The sequence below is a fragment of the Cydia splendana genome, chromosome 16, assembly GCF_910591565.1.
Source record: "Cydia splendana chromosome 16, ilCydSple1.2, whole genome shotgun sequence".
Lineage (NCBI taxonomy): Eukaryota > Metazoa > Arthropoda > Insecta > Lepidoptera > Tortricidae > Cydia > Cydia splendana.
This window is the reverse complement of record NC_085975.1, coordinates 19,461,840-19,484,432: the sequence shown is the minus strand read 5'-3', so window position 1 is coordinate 19,484,432 and position 22,593 is coordinate 19,461,840. Positions and strand designations below refer to the sequence as shown.

At 37.8% G+C, this 22,593-nt stretch overlaps 1 protein-coding gene across 1 annotated transcript; it reads left to right on the top strand.

Moving 5' to 3' along the window:
• Positions 1-20,152, top strand: LOC134798475 (uncharacterized). Its single transcript, XM_063770904.1, has 3 exons — positions 1-846; positions 9,332-9,562; positions 19,139-20,152. The coding sequence occupies exons 1-3, from the start codon at positions 73-75 to the stop codon at positions 19,316-19,318; spliced, it is 1,185 nt and encodes a 394-aa protein (XP_063626974.1). The 5' UTR covers positions 1-72; the 3' UTR covers positions 19,319-20,152.
• Positions 20,153-22,593: the final 2,441 nt, after the last annotated feature.

The window sequence follows — 22,593 nt, the reverse complement described above, 5'->3', positions numbered from 1 at the left end:
TTTACTCTGCAGATTAGTATTAGTGGTGCGGCCGAGACGATCTCTCGGTCAGTCGCACGCGCTCCTCGCGACATGGCGGACGGGGCTCCACACGCGGCGACGCCGGCGCTGCGCGCGCTGCTCGACGACGTCGCTCGCGGCCAGGACTACCGCGACCACCGCGTCGCCGTCACCCCGCTCTCCACCGGCGGTGGGAACTACACCTCCGAGCTCTTCCTCATCACCGTCGCGGCGCCCGGCCGCGACGACCTGCGCCTCTTCGCCAAAGTCGCCAACATCAACGGAAAAATGCGCGACGCCGCGCCCATCACCAAGTTGTACGAGACCGAGAGATTCGTCTACGGGATGCTGGTGGACATCTACCGCAAACTGGAAGAGCAGAACTCTGTGCCGGCCGAGCACCGGCTGTACTTCCCGAAATACTACGGCTGCAATCCGAAAGTGTTCGAGGAGACGATCGTGCTGGAGGACCTAGGCGCGCGCGGGTTCGGCACGCACGACCGGCTCAAGTCGATCGACTGGCCGTACGCAGCCGCCGCCGTGGCCGAGCTGGCGAAGTTCCACGCGCTGTCCTTCGCGTACGAGCACGACAACCCGGAGGAGTTCGCGCGCGTGCTGAAGGAGCGGAGGTTCGAGTTCGGGTCGGACGAGGAGAAGACAAAGGGCGTGTGGGAGGGCATGGTGCGCGGCGCGGTGAGCGCGTGCGGCGAGCAGCACCGCGCGCGGTTGGGCCGGTACCTGGCCGAGAACGCCAAGCGCGTGCTCGACTACTACGAGCCGCTGCGGCGGCCCGTGCTCGTGCACGGCGACTACCGCCCCAGCAACCTCATGCACAGGCTCAAACCAGTGAGTTTCATTTCACTTTGCAGTAGGAATTAATGTAATGTGGTGTTGTGTTGACTATTCTAATTATAGTCCGCGTTCAGCTATTTATAATATACCGTCCAAACATATGTCACCGCTAAACCCAGGCGTCAATAAACAATCTTATGCTAGGCTAGGAACAGTAACGACTAATAATTTATATACATACAGTCAACAACTCAGCATATCGCCTTCTAAACGGAAAAATGTGGCCACCATTTGCCGTTTAGTTAATAAAGCAAAAATAAGCAAATTATAAATATGTGACAAAGACCAAAAGTTGGGCAATCAGTAGGACAACAATATTAATACACTGATTTATACATAAACTAATTGGTTTATTATTAGAAAACACGGTACAATTCCCCCAACGAGGGCGCCACTGGACAGTCGATGTAGTCTTAATTAACATAACTAATATAATCCATTACAAATAACTCTAACAATATTATAATTCGGTAATGAATACTAATTAGGTAGGTAGGTCAACATTTAGCCAACCACCGACCGACCGTACCATTGCTGCATAATGTATGGAGGCGGACCAGTACGCATACGCTGTACGGACAGCGCCATCTATATATATCAGCTGACAATTCGAAGCAAGAATTTGTATTAGAAAGTTGCAATTAGTAAAACCCCCTGAACATGTTTAATGAACTTATTTTAAAGACACAATAACACGTAACAAAAAATAATGACTCCAAAAAAGCACTACTACAAATTTAAATAATAGGAATATTTAGTGTAGGTACCTAATACATAAACGTGCACCGATAAGTATGTTAATTATGGCTACAAATATAATGACCACCAAAAAATACTTTGGTACCCTAAATAAAAAAACCATGCTTACCAAAAAAACTTACTGAACACCAAAGAAATAAGGCCTAAAATTACAAAAGTACCACCGTTTTAATTACGACTGGACTTCAAATTGTATTCAAATACCAAATATATTGAATGATCACCAAAAATCATTAATGATCACCAAATCTTGAAGACCAAATTAATGCGATATTTTCACCTAAATAAACCACTATATGATTACCAAAAAAAGTAAAATTATGCCAAAATTACTAGCCCCTCCCGCTCAACCCCCCGTACCCTCACCGCATACCTACCTAACCTAACCTACTTTTCTAATAGCATACTGAAATGCTACTAAAAAAGTAGGTTAGGTTAGGTTTGAACTGCTATCAGTTAAGTGGGTTAGGTTAGCACTGCGACTCTTACAGAAACGAAATGTTACTAGAAAACTAGGTTAGGTTAGGTTTGAACTGCGACCTTTACAGAAACGAAATGCTTCTATAAAAGTGGGTTAGGTTAGGTAACAACTGCGATCCTCACAGAACCGAACTGCTATCAGATAAGTGGGTTAGGTTAGCTTAGAACTGCGACCCTTACAGAAAGGAAATGCTACTAAAAAGTGGGATAGGTTAGGTTTGAACTGCGACCCTTACAGAAACGAAATGCTACTAAAAAAGTGGGTTAGGTTAGGTTTGAACTGCAACCCTTACAGAAATGAAATGCTACTAGAAAAGTGGGTTAGGTTAGGTTTGAACTGCGACCCATACAGAAACGAAATGCTACTAGAAAAGTGGGTTAGGTTAGGTTTGAACTGCGACCCATACAGAAACGAAATGCTACTAGAAAAGTGGGTTAGGTTAGATTTGAACTGCGACCCTTGCAGAAAAGAAATGCTACTAGAAAAGTGGGTTAGGTTAGGTTTGAACTGCGACCCTTACAGAAACGAAATGCTACTCGAAAAGTGGGTTAGGTTAGGTTAGAACTGCGACTGTTACAGAAATAAAATGCTACTAGAAAAAGCAGGTGACGAAGTGGATTAATTAATTTAAGGCTGCTATTTAACTGATCACCACATTTAGTAAAATTTAATACCAAAAAAATATATTTTACCACCCTAAAATAATAAATGACCACCAAAATGATAACCCCATTTTAATTTGAAATGATTACCAATTTTAATACATTTTGCTATCCTATTAAAGGAAATGACACCAAACTAATCATTATTAACCCAAAAATAGTAAATGATTACCAAATTTCAAACCCCATTTTAATGTGAAATGATAACCAAATTTTTACATCTTGCTATCCTATTAAGGAAAATGACACTAAAATAATCATTGTAAACCCAAAAATAGTAAATGACCACCAAAATTAGAACTCCATTTTAATGTAAAATTATAACCAAATATTTAAATCTTGTTATCCTATTAAAGCAAATGACTCCAAAATAATCATTGTAAACCTAAATATAGTAAATGACCACCAAAATTGTAACCACATTTTAATTACAAATGTGCAAATATTTAATATATCGTTATCGTTAATTTCGTCACCTTTTTCTAGTAGCATTTCTTTTCTGTAAGGATCGCAGTTCAAACCTAACCTAACCCACTTTTCTGGTAGCATTTCGTTTCTGTAAGGGTCGCAGTTCAAACCTAGCCTAACCCACTTTTCTAGTAGCATTTCTTTTCTGCAAGGGTCGCAGTTCAAACCTAACCTAACCCACTTTTCTAGTAGCATTTCGTTTCTGTATGGGTCGCAGTTCAAACTTAACCTAACCCACTTTTCTAGAAGCATTTCTTTTCTGTAAGGGTCGCAGTTCAAACCTAACCTAACCCACTTTTCTAGTAGCATTTCTTTTTTGTAAGGGTCGCAGTTCAAACCTAACCTAACCCACTTTTCTAGTAGCATTTCTTTTCTGTATGGGTCGCAATTCAAACCTAACCTAACCCACTTTTCTAGTAGCATTTCTTTTCTGTAAGGGTCGCAGTTCAAACCTAACCTAACCCACTTTTCTAGTAGGATTTCTTTTCTGTAAGGGTCGCAGTTCAAACCTAACCTAACCCACTTTTCTAGTAGCATTTCGTTTCTGTAAGGGTCGCAGTTTAAACCTAACCCACTTTTCTAGTAGCATTTCGTTTCTGTATGGGCCGCAGTTCAAATCTAACATAACCCACTTTTCTTTTAGCATTTCGTTTCTGTATGGGTCGCAGTTGAAAACTAACCTAACCCACTTTTCTAGTAGCATTTCGGTTCTGTGAGGATCACAGTTCTAACCTAACCTAACCCACTTTTAAAGTAGCATTTCGTTTCTGTAAAGGTCGCAGTTCAAACCTAACCTAACCTACTTTTCTAGTACCATTTCGTTTCTGTAAGGGTCGCAGTGCTAACCTAACCTAACCCACTTAACTGATAGCAGTTCAAACTGATAGCAGTTTAACCTACTTTTCTAGTAGCATAACGAAATGCTACTAGAAAAGTAGGTTCGGTTAGGTAGGTATGCGGTGCGGGGTACGGGGGGGTTGAGCGGGAGGGGCTAGTAATTTTGGCATCACTTTACTTTATTTGGTAATATGTTTACATTTTTTGGTAATCATAGTGGTTTATTTAGGTGAACATATCGCATTAATTTGGTCTTCAAGATTTGGTGATCATTAATGATTTTTGGTGATCATTCAATATATTTGGTATTTGAATACAATTTGAAGTGCAGTCGTAATTAAAACGGTGGGACTTTTGTATTTTTAGGCCTTATTTTTTTGGTGTTCAGTCATTTTTTTTGGTAAGCATGGTTTTTTTAGTTAGGGTACCAAAGTATTTTTTGGTGGTCATTATATTTGTAGCCTTAATTTAATAGGATAACGATATATTATGTATTAAATATTTGCACATTTTAAATTAAAATGTGGTTACGGTTTTGGTGGTCATTTACTATTTTTGGGTTTACAATTATTATTTTGGATTCATTTGCTTTAATAGAATAGCAAGATTTAAAAAAATTGTTATAATTTTACATTAAAATGGAGTTCTAATTTTGGTGGTAATTTACTATTTTTGGGTTTACAATGATTATTTTGGTGTCATTTTCTTTAATAGGATAGCAAAATGTAAAAATTTGGTTATCATTTCACATTAAAATGGGGTTTGAAATTTGGTAATCATTTACTATTTTTGGGTTAATAATGATTAGTTTGGTGTCATTTCCTTTAATAGGATAGTAAAATGTAATAAAATTGGTAATCATTTCACATTAAAATGGTGTTATAATTTTGGTGATCATTTATTATTTTAGGGTGGTAAAATATATTTTTTTGGTATTAAATTTTACTAAATCTGGGGATCAGTTAAATAGCAGCCGTTAATTATTTTGAATCTCAACAAATTTTCATCGGATTTCCTTGAAACTTTCCAGTAAAGTAAAAGACCACTTAATAGATCAATGTAATGTACCTAGCTTGCATGTATCGGAATAGGATCTAGGCTAAAGATTATTAATTCAAGATGTCACTATTGGCTAATAGACTAATAGTTAGGGTTCCGTACCCAAAGGGTAAAACGGGACCCTATTACTAAGACTCCGCTGTCCGTCCGTCCGTCTGTCACCAGGCTGTATCTCACGAACCGTGATAGCTAGACAGTTGAAACTTTCACAGATGATGTATTTCTGTTGCCGCTATAACAACAAATACTAAAAACAGAATAAAATAAAGATTTAAGTGGGGCTCCCATACAACAAACGTGATTTTTGACCGAAGTTAAGCAACGTCGGGCGGGGTCAGTTGGATGGGTGACCGTTTTTTTTTTGCCGTTTTTTGCATTATGGTACGGAACCCTTCGTGCGCGAGTCCGACTCGCACTTGCCCGGTTTTTTTATACATATATGCAATTTAATTGAACTGTTTTCTATTATAGTTCGTTTTTTTAGGATTAGAAATAAGGTAAACAATCTTGTGTCTTTTAATTGAAAAACACATTTTAAAAATAAGTTACGGCAAATATGTAACAATTATGAATCTAATACGATCATTTATATTCTTCTGCTTTCATAAATAATAGTTACTGATTTTTAAAAAGCGTTTTTCACATAGATTTATAAGGCATAGATCGAGTGTTCGTACATCCCTAGTGAAGCCATTTCAAGTGCGACGTCACGTCGCACTCGTGTCACCGCATGGTATAATAATATACTCCGCCTGGTACTCCATTCCCGTCTTTTCTAGGTCACCTAACTGACACGGGCCTACGTCATCATGCGACAGCGCTATATGATAATATGCGATAGCGCTATATATAGCGGCCATGTTGTTGTGACGTAGGCCCGTGTCACTCTGGGAATGGAAGACCATGTTTTATTAGACTATGGTGTCACCGTATTCGATCGGCCCTGGCAGTACTCAAGGTCACGTCGGTTTGTGTACACCTCTCGTTTAAAAATCAAAAACACAGGAAAAATGGTTGTTTGTGCATTGAATGGGTGTCACAACGCATCATATCATAAAAACAAACCGACTTACGTTACATTTCACGCGGAAGTATACAGTTTAATGTGATATTTTTACGTAATCGTAACTATAAAAATCCAATGTTTCGTCAGCCGCCATTTCTTATAAATGTTGCCAGTGTAGTGAATATTTTTTTCTCAAAATGGGACATGACGTTTACATTCTAAAATGAATACGCTTAATTGAAGTTCCTTGTATAATTATATAAAAATTATATATTTTTAAATATTTCATTATTTCATTTTAAATTATGTAGTAATTTTATGCACATTTTAAATAAAAAATTGTAAAAATGTATATTTTTTTTATTTAAACCTTATTTCACAAAGGACAGAAATGCAAATTCCTTAAATAAACATAAAAAAAAGCTTTTGCTATTAAATCTACACACAAATTATTAATAACCAAGTGTTAAGGATGTTGTTAAATCCCCCATTTTGAGGGAAATATCTATATACTGGCAACACGTTTTTGTATATGTGTGTGTGTTGCTGAGCATAAAACACGAGCGTTCCACGCACACATCGATCGTGTTTCGGCTTCACTTTTGGCAGGTTAGCCGTAAGGGGACTATCTGTCTATGCGTTATTAGTTTAAGGTTTTTCAAATAAAAGACATGTCAAGATCGCTTACCTTCTTTCAAGTTCTTTCTAATGCTAAAAAAACGAACTATAGAGATGCAACGGATAGTTGTTTGGCCGGATACCGGATGTTCGGCCTGACCATCGGCCGCAGCCGAATATTCGGTATCCGGCTGCCGGCGGAACTATACCTACAATTCGCATCGTTCAGGTGCGCATTGTGCAGGTTTTGATCTGTTTCGTAGTAGTAGGAGATCCCACATATGGTCGACCTTCACCAATCTGTCTGACGGATGAAACTATGAAAATATGAAAGAAAATATGTTCCACTACATAAATATATAGGGTTGCCTAAAGAAATATGGTCAAGGCTATTATTAATAAATAAAAAATAAAAAATTTTTTCGGCAAATTTCACCGATTTGTCTGACGAACGAAATAAGTTTCAATGGAAACAACACAAACAACATAAATCAACTAGGTTGCCTATCTTTTTCCGGTCACTATTATGTGGTTGCCGTGTTTAAAGAGGTGATTTTATACCGATATTTGCACTCATCTGTCTGACGCTTCCATTATACATCAAAATGATGGTAATTTTATTGCAAATACAATGGTATAGGGTTGCCTGCGAAAATCCGGTCACAAATAAGGGTTGCCAGGCTTTTAATTAAAATAAGAAGGGAAGACTTTTAGCGATAACTCATAAACGGCTTAACTGATCAAGTTTGTTTTAATTTTATTTGATTGAGTTTTTCAAGCACTATTTCCATGATTTTTTTTATATTTTTTGGACACATGGTTCAAAAGTTAGAAGGAAAAACCTTGTTTTTTTTTTCTAAACGATTATTTCCGAAATGATTCACTTTATCAAGAAATGTTGTTTAAAACCCCTATTTATTTTGGAAGGCCTATCCAACGACATCCCACACTATAAGGTTGAAATAATAAAAACATTGTCACACACATTTTGTTTCTTTCAAAGCGATTAATTCCGAAAATATTCACCTTATCAAAAAATGTTCTTCTAAAACCCCTATTCATTTTGAAAGACCTTTCCAACAAGATCCCACACCATATGGTAGACACGAAAAAAAAATCTCACGTACATTTTGTTTCTTTCGAGGCGATTATTTCCTAAAATATTCACTTCATCAAAAAATTTTTTTTTGAAAAACCCTATTTATTTTAAAACTCATATATGACATCTTAGAACATAGATATCAAACGACAAAAAAGAAAAAAATGTACCCTATAGTGTGACATGTCGTTGGATAGGTCTTTTGAAATAAATACGGTTTTTTAGAAAACATTTTTTGATAAAGTAAATATTTTAGGAAATAATCGCCTCGAAAGAAACAAAATGTAAGTGAGGATTTTTTTTTTCGTGTCAACCCTATGATGTGGGATGTTGTTGGAAAGGTCTTTCACAATGACTAGGGGTTTTAGAAGAACATTTTTTGATAAAGTGAATATTTTCGGAAATAATCGCTTTGAAAGAAACAAAATGTGTGTGACAATTTTTTTATCGTTTCAACCTTATAGTGTGGGGTGTCGTTGGATAGGCCTTTCAAAATAATTAGGGGTCTTTAAACAACATTTCTTGATAAAGTGAATCATTTTTGAAATAATCGTATAGAAAGAAAAAAAAAGGTTTTCCCTTCTAACTTTTGAACCATGTGTCCAAAAAATATAAAAAAAAAACATGAAAATAGTGCTTAAAAAACTCAATCAAATAAAATTAAAACAAACTTGATCAAGCCCAAGCCCTTTCGCGCATGAGAGGAGGTCTGTGCCCAGCAGTGGGACGTATATAGGCTGAATTGTTATTATTATTATATTATAAACTTGATCAGTTAAGCCGTTTATGAGTTATCGCTAAAAGTCTTCCCTTCTTATTTTAATTAAAAGCCTGGCAACCCTTATTTGTGACCAGATTTTCGCAGGCAACCCTATACCATTGTACTTGCAATCAAATTACCATCATTTTGATGTATAATTCAACCGTCAGACAGATGAGTGCAATTATCGATATAAAATCACCTCTTTAAATACGGCAACGACATAATAGTGACCGGAAAAAGATAGGCAACCTAGTTGATTTATGTTGTACAAGTTGTATACTTTCCATTGAAACTTATTTCATTCGTCAGACAAATCGGTGAAATTTGCCGAAAAAAATTTTTTTTCAAACATTTCTTAACAATAGCCTTGACCATATTTCTGTAGGCAACCCTATTTATTTATGTTCTGGAACATATTTTCTTTCATATGTTCATAGTTTCATCCGTCAGACAGATTGGTGAAGTCGACCATATATGTGGGATCTCCTACTATAGTGAACGTTCGCGCGGACTCATTTCTGGGTTCGAAATGAGTGCTCGTGCAAGTGAATGGAATATTTAATTGTTTCAAAATTTAATAAACGAGTACGATTATGACCGTGACTGTTATTCATCGTCATTATAAACAATCTGTGTCGGGCTAACTCGATTCTGTGTAGCGATTCGAAGTACTGTATAAGTAAGTCCTAATAATAAGTGAACACTGGTGATATGTTCGGGCATGCAGGAGGGCGCGGTGGAGGTGGTGCCGGTGGACTGGCAGACGGTGCGCTCGGGCTGCGCGGTCACCGACCTGCTGTACCTGGTGTTCGCCGGCTCGGACAAGGCCTTCCGCGACCAACACTACACCCGGCTACTCGACGAGTACTACGCGCAGCTGCAAGCGGCGCTGCGGCGGCTGCGGCTCGACCCCGACATGCTCTACCCGAGGGCGGACTTTGATTATGAACTTCAACAGGTACATACGTACATTAGTACTCTACCTATAACTACTTATACATTAGGGTGGGTCACTCGTGTATGGAGAAAAAAAAAGTATTACTTATCCTTCGGGCACAGTTACAAAAAGTTGCGTAATAATGCCAATAAACAGTATTTCAAATTATTCTGTAATCGGAATTCATTTTCTGCCTCCGGATCCATTTCAAAGTTTTCATATAAATATTGTTATATTTTGTATGGTCTGCGCCCTGCGGAGTATATTTATGTATCGTCTCTTTATTCAAACTTTAGCTAGAAAGTTATACCTACCATTATTAGCTCGAAATAGCATGGTAAAGGTTCAGAGCCAATAAATAAATAAAAAAGTACTCAAAAAGAAACATTTTCTTTTTCATAATGTCCATACATTTAACAATTAAAAAACTTTGACTAAAATCCGAAAGCAGTAAAATTAAAGCTAAAAATAAAATAAAAATACGTGCAATAATTAATTACCAAATGGCACCTTTTTATACTGTGCCCCCTATTAAATTAAAAAAAAAGGAAAAATGACCCACCCTATAATATATGCATCAGCATCAGCCCTATCACAGAGTTTTTATTTTTTACTTTCTGAGTTTAGGTGTTGTTAGAAGAGCCAGACTTAGCAGTAAGCAGTCTCTGCATAATTTTAGAGCCACGAATAAGTACCTACATATTGATGATTCGGCCTATCTAGACGCAGAAAACCGCCTGGCTGACTATTTCTGTAAGAGCGGCTTCTGCGCTCCGAATCAGTAGGTAGCTGTAGGTGGGGATGTAACCGGGACAAAGAGCTATAAGATAGCTGGTTATAACTATGTAGTTGCCCTGTGGTTGGGATTCTTTAGCATTTGTTATCAATCGTATAATATACAACTCGTATTAGACCGCGGACTGGACGCAAGAGGCGCGCCGTGTGCGTCCATCAGTCCGTGGCCTTGGGTACTAGCACCATCGCAGTGATTGGGTCGCGTAGCGAGAGCAACTATCTAATAATGATAAACGTCACGCGGCCACGAGCAATCTCCATTTTCCTCTCGACCTCGATTCGCGAACTCTGCATGCGAATCTGGCCCGACGGTTCCATTGACAGTCAAACCTAACAGCAGCTACTTACTAATATATTTATTACCTCACCTACTTGTACCTAATGGCGTGCTTGCTGATGCTTACATAATGCCATCAAATAGGTACATCATTTTAATAGGTAGGTACTTACGTAAATATTATACTATATTCTGCCATCATTCAGTTTACATCGAGGATCGAGTCTCATAGTAATAACAATACAAGAATCTATCTGATAGGTACCTACATTTAAGATTAAGATACATCAGTCAAGTCAAATATAGGATAGAAATAGAAGTTCGAAATAAAAGAATAGACTTGTATTGCAAGTATGCCAAGTATTCAAGAATAGTTAGTAAGCAATGTGCTATTGTTAAGTACCTACTTTAGTCAATAGGGCATCATTGCCTGTTCATTAGGCAAGCATGTTGTTAAAGCGTATTGAGTGTTATCATGAATGGCGATTAGATAACTTCCGCGTTACATCCAAAGCTGTGTTTAATGACATTCAAATGAGTGCGTTTAGTCATTGCCAACACGTAATACTTAGTAGGAGATCCCATATAATATGGTGGACCTTCACCAATCTGTCTGACGGATGAAACTATGAAAATATGAAAGAAAATATGTTCCAGAACATAAATAAAGAGGGTTGCCTAAAGAAATATGGTCAAGGCTATTTTTAATAATTTTTTGAGAAAAAAAATTTTTCGGCAAATTTCACCGATTTGTCTGACGAACGAAATAAGTTTCAATGGAAAGTATACAACTTGTACAACATAAATCAACTAGGTTGCCTATCTTTTTCCGGTCACTATTAGGTGGTTGCCGTGTTTAAAGAGGTGATTTTATTTCGATAATTACACTCATCTGTCTGACGCTTGAATTATACATCAAAATGATGGTAATTTTATTGCAAATACAATGGTATAGGGTTGCCTGCGAAAATCCGGTCTCAAATAAGGGTTGCCAGGCTTTTAATTAAAATAAGAAGGGAAGACTTTTAGCGATAACTCATAAACGGCTTAGCTGATCAATTTTTTTCTTAATTTTATTTGATTAAGTTTTTTAAGCACTATTTTCATGTTTTTTCCATATTTTTTGGTGGTTCAGATGATTCAAAAGTTAGAAGGAAAAACCTTTTTTTTTCTTTCTAAACGATTATTTCCGAAATGATTCACTTTATCAAGAAATGTTGTTTAATGAGCCCTATTTATTTTGAAAGGCTTATCTAACGACACCCCACACTATAAGATTGAAACGATAAAAAAATTGTCACACACATTTTGTTTCTTTCAAAGCGATTATTTCCGAAAATATTCACATTATCATAAAATGTTCTTCTAAAACCCCTATTCATTTTGAAAGACCTTTCCAACAACATTCCACACCATAGGGTTGACACGAAAAATCCTCAGGTACATTTTGTTTCTTTCGAGGCGATTATTCCTAAAATATTCACTTTATCAAAAAATGTTTTTTTGAAGAACCCTATTTATTTTAAAACTCATATCAAATGACATCTTACAACGTAGGTATCAAACGAAAAAAAGTTCGCTTCAACCCTATAGTGTGACATGTCGTTTGAAAGGTATTTTGAAATAAATGCGGTATTTTGAAATAAATACGGTTTTTTACAAAACATTTTTTGATAAAGTGAATATTTTAGGAAATAATCGCCTCGAAAGAAACAAAATGTACGTGAGGATTTTTTTTTCCTGTCAACCCTATGGTGTAGGATGTTGTTGGAAAGGTCTTTCAAAATGAATTTCGCTTTGAAAGAAACAAAATGTATGTGACAATTTTTTTATCGTTTCAACCTTATAGTGTAGGGTGTCGTTGGATAGACCATTCAAAATAATTAGTGGTCTATAAACAACATTTTTTGATAATGTGAACCATTTCGGAAATAATCGTTTTGAACGAAAAAAAAAAGTTTTTCCTTCTAAGTTTAGAAACCATCTGTCCAAACCAAATGGGTGTATCACCAAATACAACGGACCCGCTGAAGATTTCAAAAACCTAACGAAGAATGCGAGTTTATATCTGCATAATTGTAAATTTTGAATACTTCCTGTAATATTTGTATATAATAACCAGTGTGTAACCGCCATACGATAAATAAATAAATAATTTGTCCAAAAAATATGGAAAAAATTATGAAAATAGTGCTTAAAAAATTCAATCAAATATAATTAAAACAAACTTGGTCAGTTAAGCCGTTAATGAGTTATCGCTAAAAGTCTTCCCTTCTTATTTTAATTAAAAGCCTGGCAACCCTTATTTGTGACCGGATTTTCGCAGGCAACCCTATACCATTGTATTTGCAATAAAATTACCATCATTTTGATGTATAATTCAAGCGTCAGACAGATGAGTGCAATTATCGATATAAAATCACCTCTTTAAACACGGCAACCACATAATAGTGACCGGAAAAAGATAGGCAACCTAGTTGATTTATGTTGTACAAGTTGTATACTTTCCATTGAAACTTATTTCGTTCGTCAGACAAATCGGTGAAATTTGCCGAATAATTTTTTTTTTCAAAAATTTATTAAAAATAGCCTTGACCATATTTCTTTAGGCAACCCTATTTATTTATGTTCTGGGACATATTTTCATAGTTTCATCCGTCAGATAGATTGGTAAAGGTCGACCATATGTGGGATCTCCTACTATAAGCACAGACTACAAACACAAACCTGCCTGCCTACTCAAACAACACGCTGACCATTAATAGTTATGAACCTTAACACGTCGCAATAAGGTCTAAAATAGGCAGGCAGTTAACTGTGTTGACGATAGTATCATATCATAACCATTGCAATACACTCATATTGGTTTCTACGGGTGGTTTTCCTTATGAGCTGGCAGTAGTTACAGATTTGCAAGTTGCAGAAAGTTTCTATAAACAGTTGGAAAAGTTTCAATAAAATTTCATAGGAAAAAACAAAATAAAAATATTAGAAGTTTCCGAAATATTTCAATGTGGAATTTTCCTATGGTGTGCCATATGGTGTACATAAGTAGGCATAGTATTCCGGAAACAGTTTTGAAAATGCCTAGAGCCGGGTACCTCTAAGTATCTAATTCTTAGAGTAAAGTAATATAAGATGTCTAAAAATAAAATATCCTAGCCGGTCGGTACCTAGCTCACTGTACATCGTGTAGTGGGTCATGGCTCATGGCCACGAGTGACGTTTAAACACGATGAGTCGATGAGTAGACTGTATAACTTGTTTTCGTGATGAAATACTTGTGAAATACTCGTGTCTGTAATCAACAAGTGCGAGTCGGACTCGCGCACGAAGGGTTCCGTACCATAATGCAAAAAAAAAAACGAAAAAAAAGCAAAAAAAAACGGTCACCCATCCAAGTACTGACCACTCCCGACGTTGCTTAACTTTGGTCAAAAATCACGTTTGTTATGTATGGGAGCCCCATTTAAATCTTTATTTTATTCTGATTTTAGTATTTGTTGTTATAGCGGCAACAGAAATACATCATCTGTGAAAATTTCAACTGTCTAGCTATCACGGTTCGTGAGATACAGCCTGGTGACAGACAGACGGACGGACGGACGAACGGAAGGACGGACGGACGGACGGACGGACGGACGGACGGACGGACGGACGGACAGCGAAGTCTTAGTAATAGGGTCCCGTTTTACCCTTTGGGTACGGAACCCTAAAAACGAAAATTTGCTCTGCGGTGTTGACCGAGTAGGTAATAATAGTAGGTATTAGGCTTAGGGTGGTTTAGGTAAGAATAGGTATAGGTATAGGTATAGGTAGTCTACCTAATATAGCAGTTAGAGTTTCCTTCTCCACCTGGATCCATTTAGTTTATGTAGACCATAAATGGGACAAAGTAGGAAAAATCAATCAATATTTATTAGTATATAGTCCGGTGGCCGGCTGCATGAAACAAACCTCATCAAAAAATAGAATATACCTACCCTGTAGAGGTACCTGACATTTAGTAGCTTCCAACGCACTTGGTCGGCCTAGGCTTAACCTGGCAGATTTTGTACAAATGGCAAAAACGTTGGACAAAAATTCATCAAAAAAAACCTCATCGAAAAATAGAATGAAACTTGTATGGTAGTATACCTGACCTTGAGGACAGTAAAAAAAAAGTGGTCGGCCTCACCTTAGCCTGGCAGTTTTTGCAGTCCGACCAGATTTATTGGGTCACGTGAGAGCTACAATTTACCTCATCGAAAAATAGAATGAAACAAACGGATTATAATAGCTAAAATAAGCCTGTTGACGTATGTCTTGGTCGGCCTCACCTTAACCTGGCAGTTTTTGCAGTCCGACCAAATTTATAAAAAAATCATCAAAAATTTTTTATCGAAAAATCGTATGAAACTGGTATGGTACGATGGCTGCCTTGAGGACAGTAAAAAAAAAGTGGTCGGCCAAATCCTGTGTTGGCAGGTTCCTGTGTCCGACCAATTTTGTGGTACCACGTGAGAGCTACAATTTTACCTCATCGAAAAATAGAATGAAACAAACGGATTATAATAGCTAAAATAAGCCTGTTGACGTATGTCTTGGTCGGCCTCACCTTAACCTGGCAGTTTTTGCAGTCCGACCAAATTTATAAAAAAAACATCATAATTTTTTTATCGAAAAATCGTATGAAACTTGTATGGTACGATAGCTGCCTTTGAGGACAGTAAAAAAAAAGTGGTTGGCCAAATCCTGTGTTGGCAGGTTCCTGTGTCCGACTAATTTTGTGGTACCACGTGAGAGCTACAATTTACCTCATCGAAAAATAGAATGAAACAAACGGATTATAATAGCTAAAATAAGCCTGTTGACGTATGTCTTGGTCGGCCTCACCTTAACCTGGCAGTTTTTGCAGTCCGACCAAATTTATACAAAAATCATCAAAAAATTTTTATCGCAAAATCGTATGAAACTTGTAAGGTACAATAGCTGCCTTTGAGGACAGTAAAAAAAAAGTGGTCGGCCAAATCCTGTGTTGGCAGGTTCCTGTGTCCGACCAATTATGTGGTACCACGTGAGAGCTACAATTTACCTCATCGAAAAATAGAATGAAACAAACGGATTATAATAGCTAAAATAAGCCTGTTGACGTATGTCTTGGTCGGCCTCACCTTAGCCAGGCAGTTTTTGCAGTCCGACCACATTTATAAAGAATAATAATTTCTATATTGAAAATATGGTTTATTCGCAGCTTGAACTTAACTTAATAATGCTAACTGAAAAAAGTCATAAGTAAATGAGTCCATGGAGGTCTTAGAGGGCTTTAAAAAAAAAAGAAAACATTCAGTTCAAATTTTATTCATAAATCTATCTAATATCTAAATAACGTTTTCTAACTACTGACGTGGTTTCAGAGTAACACTTACGTTGAGATGATGTCTCACAGATGTCAAAAATAAAAAGGTTTTCATCGATTTTTGACAAGTTAACTGACATTTTATCACGCCAGGTGGCGCCTCCATAGTGGAGTTGCTGTCACTGTCAAATCACATACATTGTTTCCAATAAATTGTAAACATTCTCCTTTTTTAACCGACTTCCAAATCCCAAAGGAGGAGGTTATCAATTCGGTTGTATGTTTTTTTTTCTCCACAATACTGCAATAGTGTGCGACAAATTGTGGAAATATACCTATAGGATCTCCCTTTTTTCCCAAGGAACCGATATGCATAAATCGGTGAGAAAAAGCTTTGAGTACCAAAAACTAAGGCAAATGACAAAGACCGTTTGTGTAGGCTGCATTTTAAGGAAGATAAATATTTTGGAAAGACTAAATACACAGGTAAGCTAAGTTTTAACGAAGTAGTACATAATTTAGGGCATAATGGCTTGGCCACACATGCTGTATTCCATACGCATCATGACTTTGTGTACCTATCTGATGGGCGGGCGTATATGAAAGGCCTTCTTGTACATGCAGGTGATCCAGGTATATACCAAAGCTTAGTTTTCAATCGAACACTTGTTATATAAGAGGAAAAACTGCACGTGAGCCTTCCAAAATTTTAATAAACGGTAAAATACACAAGATAACCTCACATATATTAAGTGATTATCTTTGCATCAAATCAGCCTTTTTTCCATCAACTGTAGCATTTCTCCTTCGAAGCTCGGTTTGTAGAAAAGAAATTCCCACCTTTTACCAGTGGTAACTACTGGGAATAAAAATTCCCAGTAGGTACCACCAAACCGAGTTGGTGGTAACTACTAGGATTTTTTTTCCCCAGTAGTTACCAGTGGTAAAAGGTGGGAAAATAATTCCCAGTAGTTACCACTGATAAGACTACTAGTGGGAATAACCCTTTTATTGTTAATAATTACTGTTAATCATAATCATCTTCGGAGTCGAAGTCTGACGAACTTTCCCCAGACTCCGACTTATCTATTGTTATTTCTTCGACTCGCAAAGGCGTTATGTGTCCTTCAAACCATTTGATCTTATATGTACATTTCATCTCTTAATGTCCAGCCACAATGTGTTGCATCAAATTTGATGCAAGTGGATTCTGCCGCACACTGCCACATTGAATTTATGAAAGCCGTCCGTAACAAGCCATACGTCAACAGGTTTATTTTAGCTATTATAATCCGTTTTTTTTCCATCCTATTTTCGATGAGGTAAATTGTAGCTGTCACGTGGTACCACAAATTTGGTCGGACTGCAAAAACTGCCAGGCTACGGTGAGGCCGACCAAGCCATACGTCAACAGGTTTATTTTAGGTATTATAATCCGTTTGTTACATTCTATTTTTCGATGAGGTAAATTGTAGCTCTCACGTGGTACCACAAAATTGGTCGGACACAGGAACCTGCCAACACAGGATTTGGCCGACCACTTTTTTTTTTACTGTCCCAAATGCAGCTATCGTACCATACAAGTTTCATACGATTTTTCGATAAAAAAATTATGATGTTTTTTTTATAAATTTGGTCGGACTGCAAAAACTGCCAGGTTAAGGTGAGGCCGACCAAGACATACGTCAACAGGCTTATTTTAGCTATTATAATCCGTTTGTTTCATTCTATTTTTCGATGAGGTAAAATTGTAGCTCTCACGTGGTACCACAAAATTGGTCGGACACAGGAACCTGCCAACACAGGATTTGGCCGACCACTTTTTTTTTACTGTCCTCAAGGCAGCCATCGTACCATACCAGTTTCATACGATTTTTCGATAAAAAATTTTTGATGATTTTTTTATAAATTTGGTCGGACTGCAAAAACTGCCAGGTTAAGGTGAGGCCGACCAAGACATACGTCAACAGGCTTATTTTAGCTATTATAATCCGTTCGTTTCATTCTATTTTTCGATGAGGTAAAATTGTAGCTCTCACGTGGTACCACAAAATTGGTCGGACACAGGAACCTGCCAACACAGGATTTGGCCGACCACTTTTTTTTTACTGTCCTCAAAGGCAGCCATCGTACCATACCAGTTTCATACGATTTTTCGATAAAAAAATTTTGATGATTTTTTTATAAATTTGGTTGGACTGCAAAAACTGCCAGGTTAAGGTGAGGCCGACCAAGACATACGTCAACAGGCTTATTTTAGCTATTATAATCCGTTTGTTTCATTCTATTTTTCGATGAGGTAAATTGTAGCTCTCACGTGACCCAATAAATCTGGTCGGACTGCAAAAACTGCCAGGCTAAGGTGAGGCCGACCAATTTTTTTTTACTGTCCTCAAGGTCAGGTATCCTACCATACAAGTTTCATTCTATTTTTCGATGAGGTTTTTTTTGATGAATTTTTGTCCAACGTTTTTGCCATTTGTACAAAATCTGCCAGGTTAAGCCTAGGCCGACCAAGTGCGTTGGAAGCTACTAAATGTCAGGTACCTCTACAGGGTAGGTATATTCTATTTTTTGATGAGGTTTGTTTCATGCAGCCGGCCACCGGACTAATACGTAATAGGATTTCTCCAAATTATCCCAGGCGTCCCCAGGGGCGTATTTACCCTAGGGCCATCCTTTGTTAGCAATTTTGCATTTTGTTTTTCTTCCTTGACTTCTGGGGCGGCGAAACTTATTGGCCCGGGGCGCCAACTATCAAAATACGCCCCTGATGGGCGTCCCCAAAAATGATCCCGACGAAAAGAGAACCTCTATTTAATTAACTAATTTGCGTCCTATCTGCATGGGCCGAGCTAGCTCTGCACATTACAGATTCTGCAATGCAAAATGTGGAACTTGTGTGCCAGCGGCAATGTCAAATTTCTATGATACCTAATATGTTTACTATCACTCTTCACAGCCACACTTGGTCACCTCATAGTCAGTGCAGAGTTAGCTTGGTCCGACTATACCTACTACCTAGGTGCGCCCCGTGCGCCTAGAGGTACCTATGCTGCAAAAAAATATATTTAACCTTCTTGAAGTCGGTCCCTGATTCATCATAATCATTATATTTATTCATCAATAATACAAGATTGTGTTTGAAATGCACTTACTTAGTTACAATTGTTACGTTTGATTTCAGAGCCTGCCGTACGGGCTGCTGATCTGTGTGTTCGTGCTGCCGCTGGTGACGGTGGAGGCGGCCAACGCGCCGCGCATGGACGACATGGGCCTAGACGCGTGGCAGGTCAAGACCAGCTCACTCTTCAGCGACCGGCTCAACGGCGTCGTGGACGACTACGTGGCCTGGGGCGTCCTCTAGCGGCAAACACTCTCAGACTACTGGCCGACTAGAACTTGATAATCGATAATGTGATCTCACATTAGTTGCCAACTTAACTGACACCGCGATCGATCTGCCGCGAGCAGAGAAAAGTAGGCATCATAGAGTACGGTAGATATAATTAAAAACTTAGGTAAAGCCCATAGAGTAATATAAGTAAAGAAAGAGTGATAACTCACATCGCCATCTAACGTCAAGTAGTGGAACTATCAGTACCGCTACTTGACACCAGCGGGCTCAGCACGGTTCCATTTTTATCGCCTATCACTATGCGCGTCCCTTTCGCACTTACATACTTGTTAGAACGTGACAGGCATGGTGACAAGCGATAAAAACGCGACCGTGCTACGGGGGCAGATGTCACAAGTGTCGCTACTGACGGTAAAATGTGCTACTAAAACTTAGAACTAATATTATAAGCAGAAGGAGTTGAAAATATACTTCCAGTTAATCCGGTTATAATATTAGCTGAAAATTGATGAGTACCAAATATTAGAGGTTTCGTTCGCCGCGAAATCTATTGTCAACTAGCAGTATTGATATAAATACCGCTACTTGACGCTAGACGTCGACTACGAAGTAACTCGCGTTTTGGTAAGAAAACTGATGTATGGAGTTATTCTACCACTCTTTCTTTACTTATATGGGCTTTACCTAAGTTTTCTACCTATAGGATAGGTAAGTAGGTACCTAATCTTTTTTTGCGATATTCGCCGCCCGTTAAAAATCGTGCACAAAATATGGGTCCAAATACATATGTATACATTAATGTGATGTTAAGAGACTAATTTAATTACATTCGTTATTACTTTTTATAGGCTTTATTTAGTTTATCCTGTCCCCATGTCTGCCCTTGTCATTAGGTCTGTGTAATCAATTCATACTAGCTTAGGTACCTAGTACAAACCTATACCTACTATGTTACTTCTTTAGTTTCCGATCGAGCTAGAGTTAGCTTATCTATCTACCGATATAACTTCTAGGTAGTATGGCACCCCATGAATGGAGCGTGCCTTTTCAAAATAATAAATAAATAAATATTGGGGACATCTTACACAGATCAACCTAGCCCCAAACTAAGCAAAGCTTGTACTATGGGTGCTAGGCGACGATATACATACTTACGCGTATGTAGATAAATACATACTTATATACATAGAAAACACCCATGACTCAGGAACAAATATTAGTGTTCATCACACAAATAAATGCCCTTACTGGGATTCGAACCCAGGACCATCGGCTTCGCAGGCAGGGTCCCTACCCACTAGGCCAGACCGGTCGTATATAAGAGTATATAGGTAGTTGATAGTCATGAATATGAGGAGTCGTTATTAGATATTCTACCAAGTAGAATCCTGATGGCCGACCGTGGAACCAGTGGCGTAGCTAGCATGGGTGGCACCCGGGGCGGAAATTGTGGGTGTCACCCCAAAATTCAATCAAAATTGTAAAATATGTTTAATATTTTACAATTATAAAATTACGTTTAATATTCCATAGCTCACAATTTACTCCATCGCTTTCATTTTAGATTCCATGAACTCTCAATAGTCCACACCCTGGCGGGTGTTGCCTCTGCGCGCGTTCTGTGACACGGGCAAGGACAGCATCCGCTCGGTGTAACCCACATTTCATTTAAGTGTCATAAGGGTCTACATGTTGGCCTGGGCTCCGCGCACGCCTCCCAAAGGTCCGAGTCATCATTGTCCCGTGAAATATATACAAATAATTTACGTTAAAAAAAAATTAAAATCTTTTTTTTGCCAAGTGCGCGATTTCAAAGTGATTCTGTAAAATCCCATTTCACAATGAATTTCAAATAGTCCAGAGTCACCCAATTAGAAATAGTGACATAGCTTCTCAATTACAGAAATAATCACATAATAAAAAAAACTTTCTGAATAAAAAAACCTACGAGGCACCAACATATTATTGTTACATACCAGGAACCCCGAGAGATTTTAACCATGCATTTCTGAGGCCAAAATAAGGAAAAAATACTAAAAGAGTTTACGTCAATTTCGCCAAAATAAAATTGTTTTTCGATTTTTTGTACATAAAATGTAAATGCTATAATTTGTAAAACTGACACCCAAAAATAATTTTTACTTTTTTTTGTTAATTACAGAAATAATCACACAATTAAAAAAATAACTTTCCAAATTTGCGAAACATTCCACATGAGAATTTCTCGTTTTTCGATTTTTTGTACATAAAATGTAAATGCTATAATTTGTAAAACTGTCACCCAAAAATAATTTTAACTTTTTTTGTCAATTACAGAAATAATCACATAATAAAAAAAAAACTTTCCAAAGTTGCGAAACTTTCCACATGAGAATTTCTCAGTAACTTCTAAGAATGTTCTCGAGAACGAGAATTTATTTATTTATCGTAGTTTATACCATGAATATTCACGATAGTTTAGGTGTAGTATCCTTACCCCCAGAAAATTCCGACTTTTGGTCTACCGCTTCCGGTCAGAAAAATGTATGACGGCCCGGCCAAACGGTCAGACCTAGGTGGGGGGTGCTCGACCAAATGTCATAGACGGACTCTGGTAGTTTTTGACGCCGCCATGTTTTTTTTTTCAATATGGCCGACTTTTTTTTAATTTTTTCAAGTTTGCACTAGCGCGCTGAAATTTTGGCCACGGAATCTCGGGGTCCCCTAAATACCTATGAAAAATTGTTTTTTTGGAAAAATACTACAATTGCGGGAAAACTGGCCACTTTTATTTTGTATGGCAACTTTTAAACGGTGCGTGATAGGTGGGGGGTGCTCGAACAAATATCATAGAGGGCCCCGAGACAAAATAAACTGCATTAAAAAAAAAAACAAAATTGGCGAGTTTTTTTTTATTTTTTCAAGTTGGTGCGAGCGCGCTGAGATTTGGCATGGCGGGAGATAGAGGCCTCTAGATACGTATGATAAAAAATTTTTTTTGGAAAATAATCCAAGATGGCGGAACAGTAATTTTCATGTTCTGAGAACATTCTCGAGAACGTTTCCGCTTTTTGGGAATGTTCTGCAATTTGTACATTGCTATGCTGGTGGTACTGGACTATGAAACTAGGCGAATTCCAAAACAGTTTATAGGACATTTTAGTCTTTAAATATGTTCAGGAATATTCTGTCAAGATCTCTCGGGTTCCTCGTGGGCATGTTGTATATTATTTCCTTAATGGCGGTTGTGCAATCTGCCACAGTTTTACGAATTTTTATAGATGGCACTACTGATGTTCACGGTC

Excerpts from the sequence above, each read along its gene's own strand:
- LOC134798475 (XM_063770904.1), top strand. The coding sequence starts at position 73 with ATGGCGGACGGGGCTCCACACGCGGCGACGCCGGCGCTGCGCGCGCTG. Across the intron at positions 847-9,331 it reads TCATGCACAGGCTCAAACCA|GAGGGCGCGGTGGAGGTGGT; the intron begins GTGAGTTTCATT and ends TCGGGCATGCAG. Across the intron at positions 9,563-19,138 it reads TTGATTATGAACTTCAACAG|AGCCTGCCGTACGGGCTGCT; the intron begins GTACATACGTAC and ends GTTTGATTTCAG.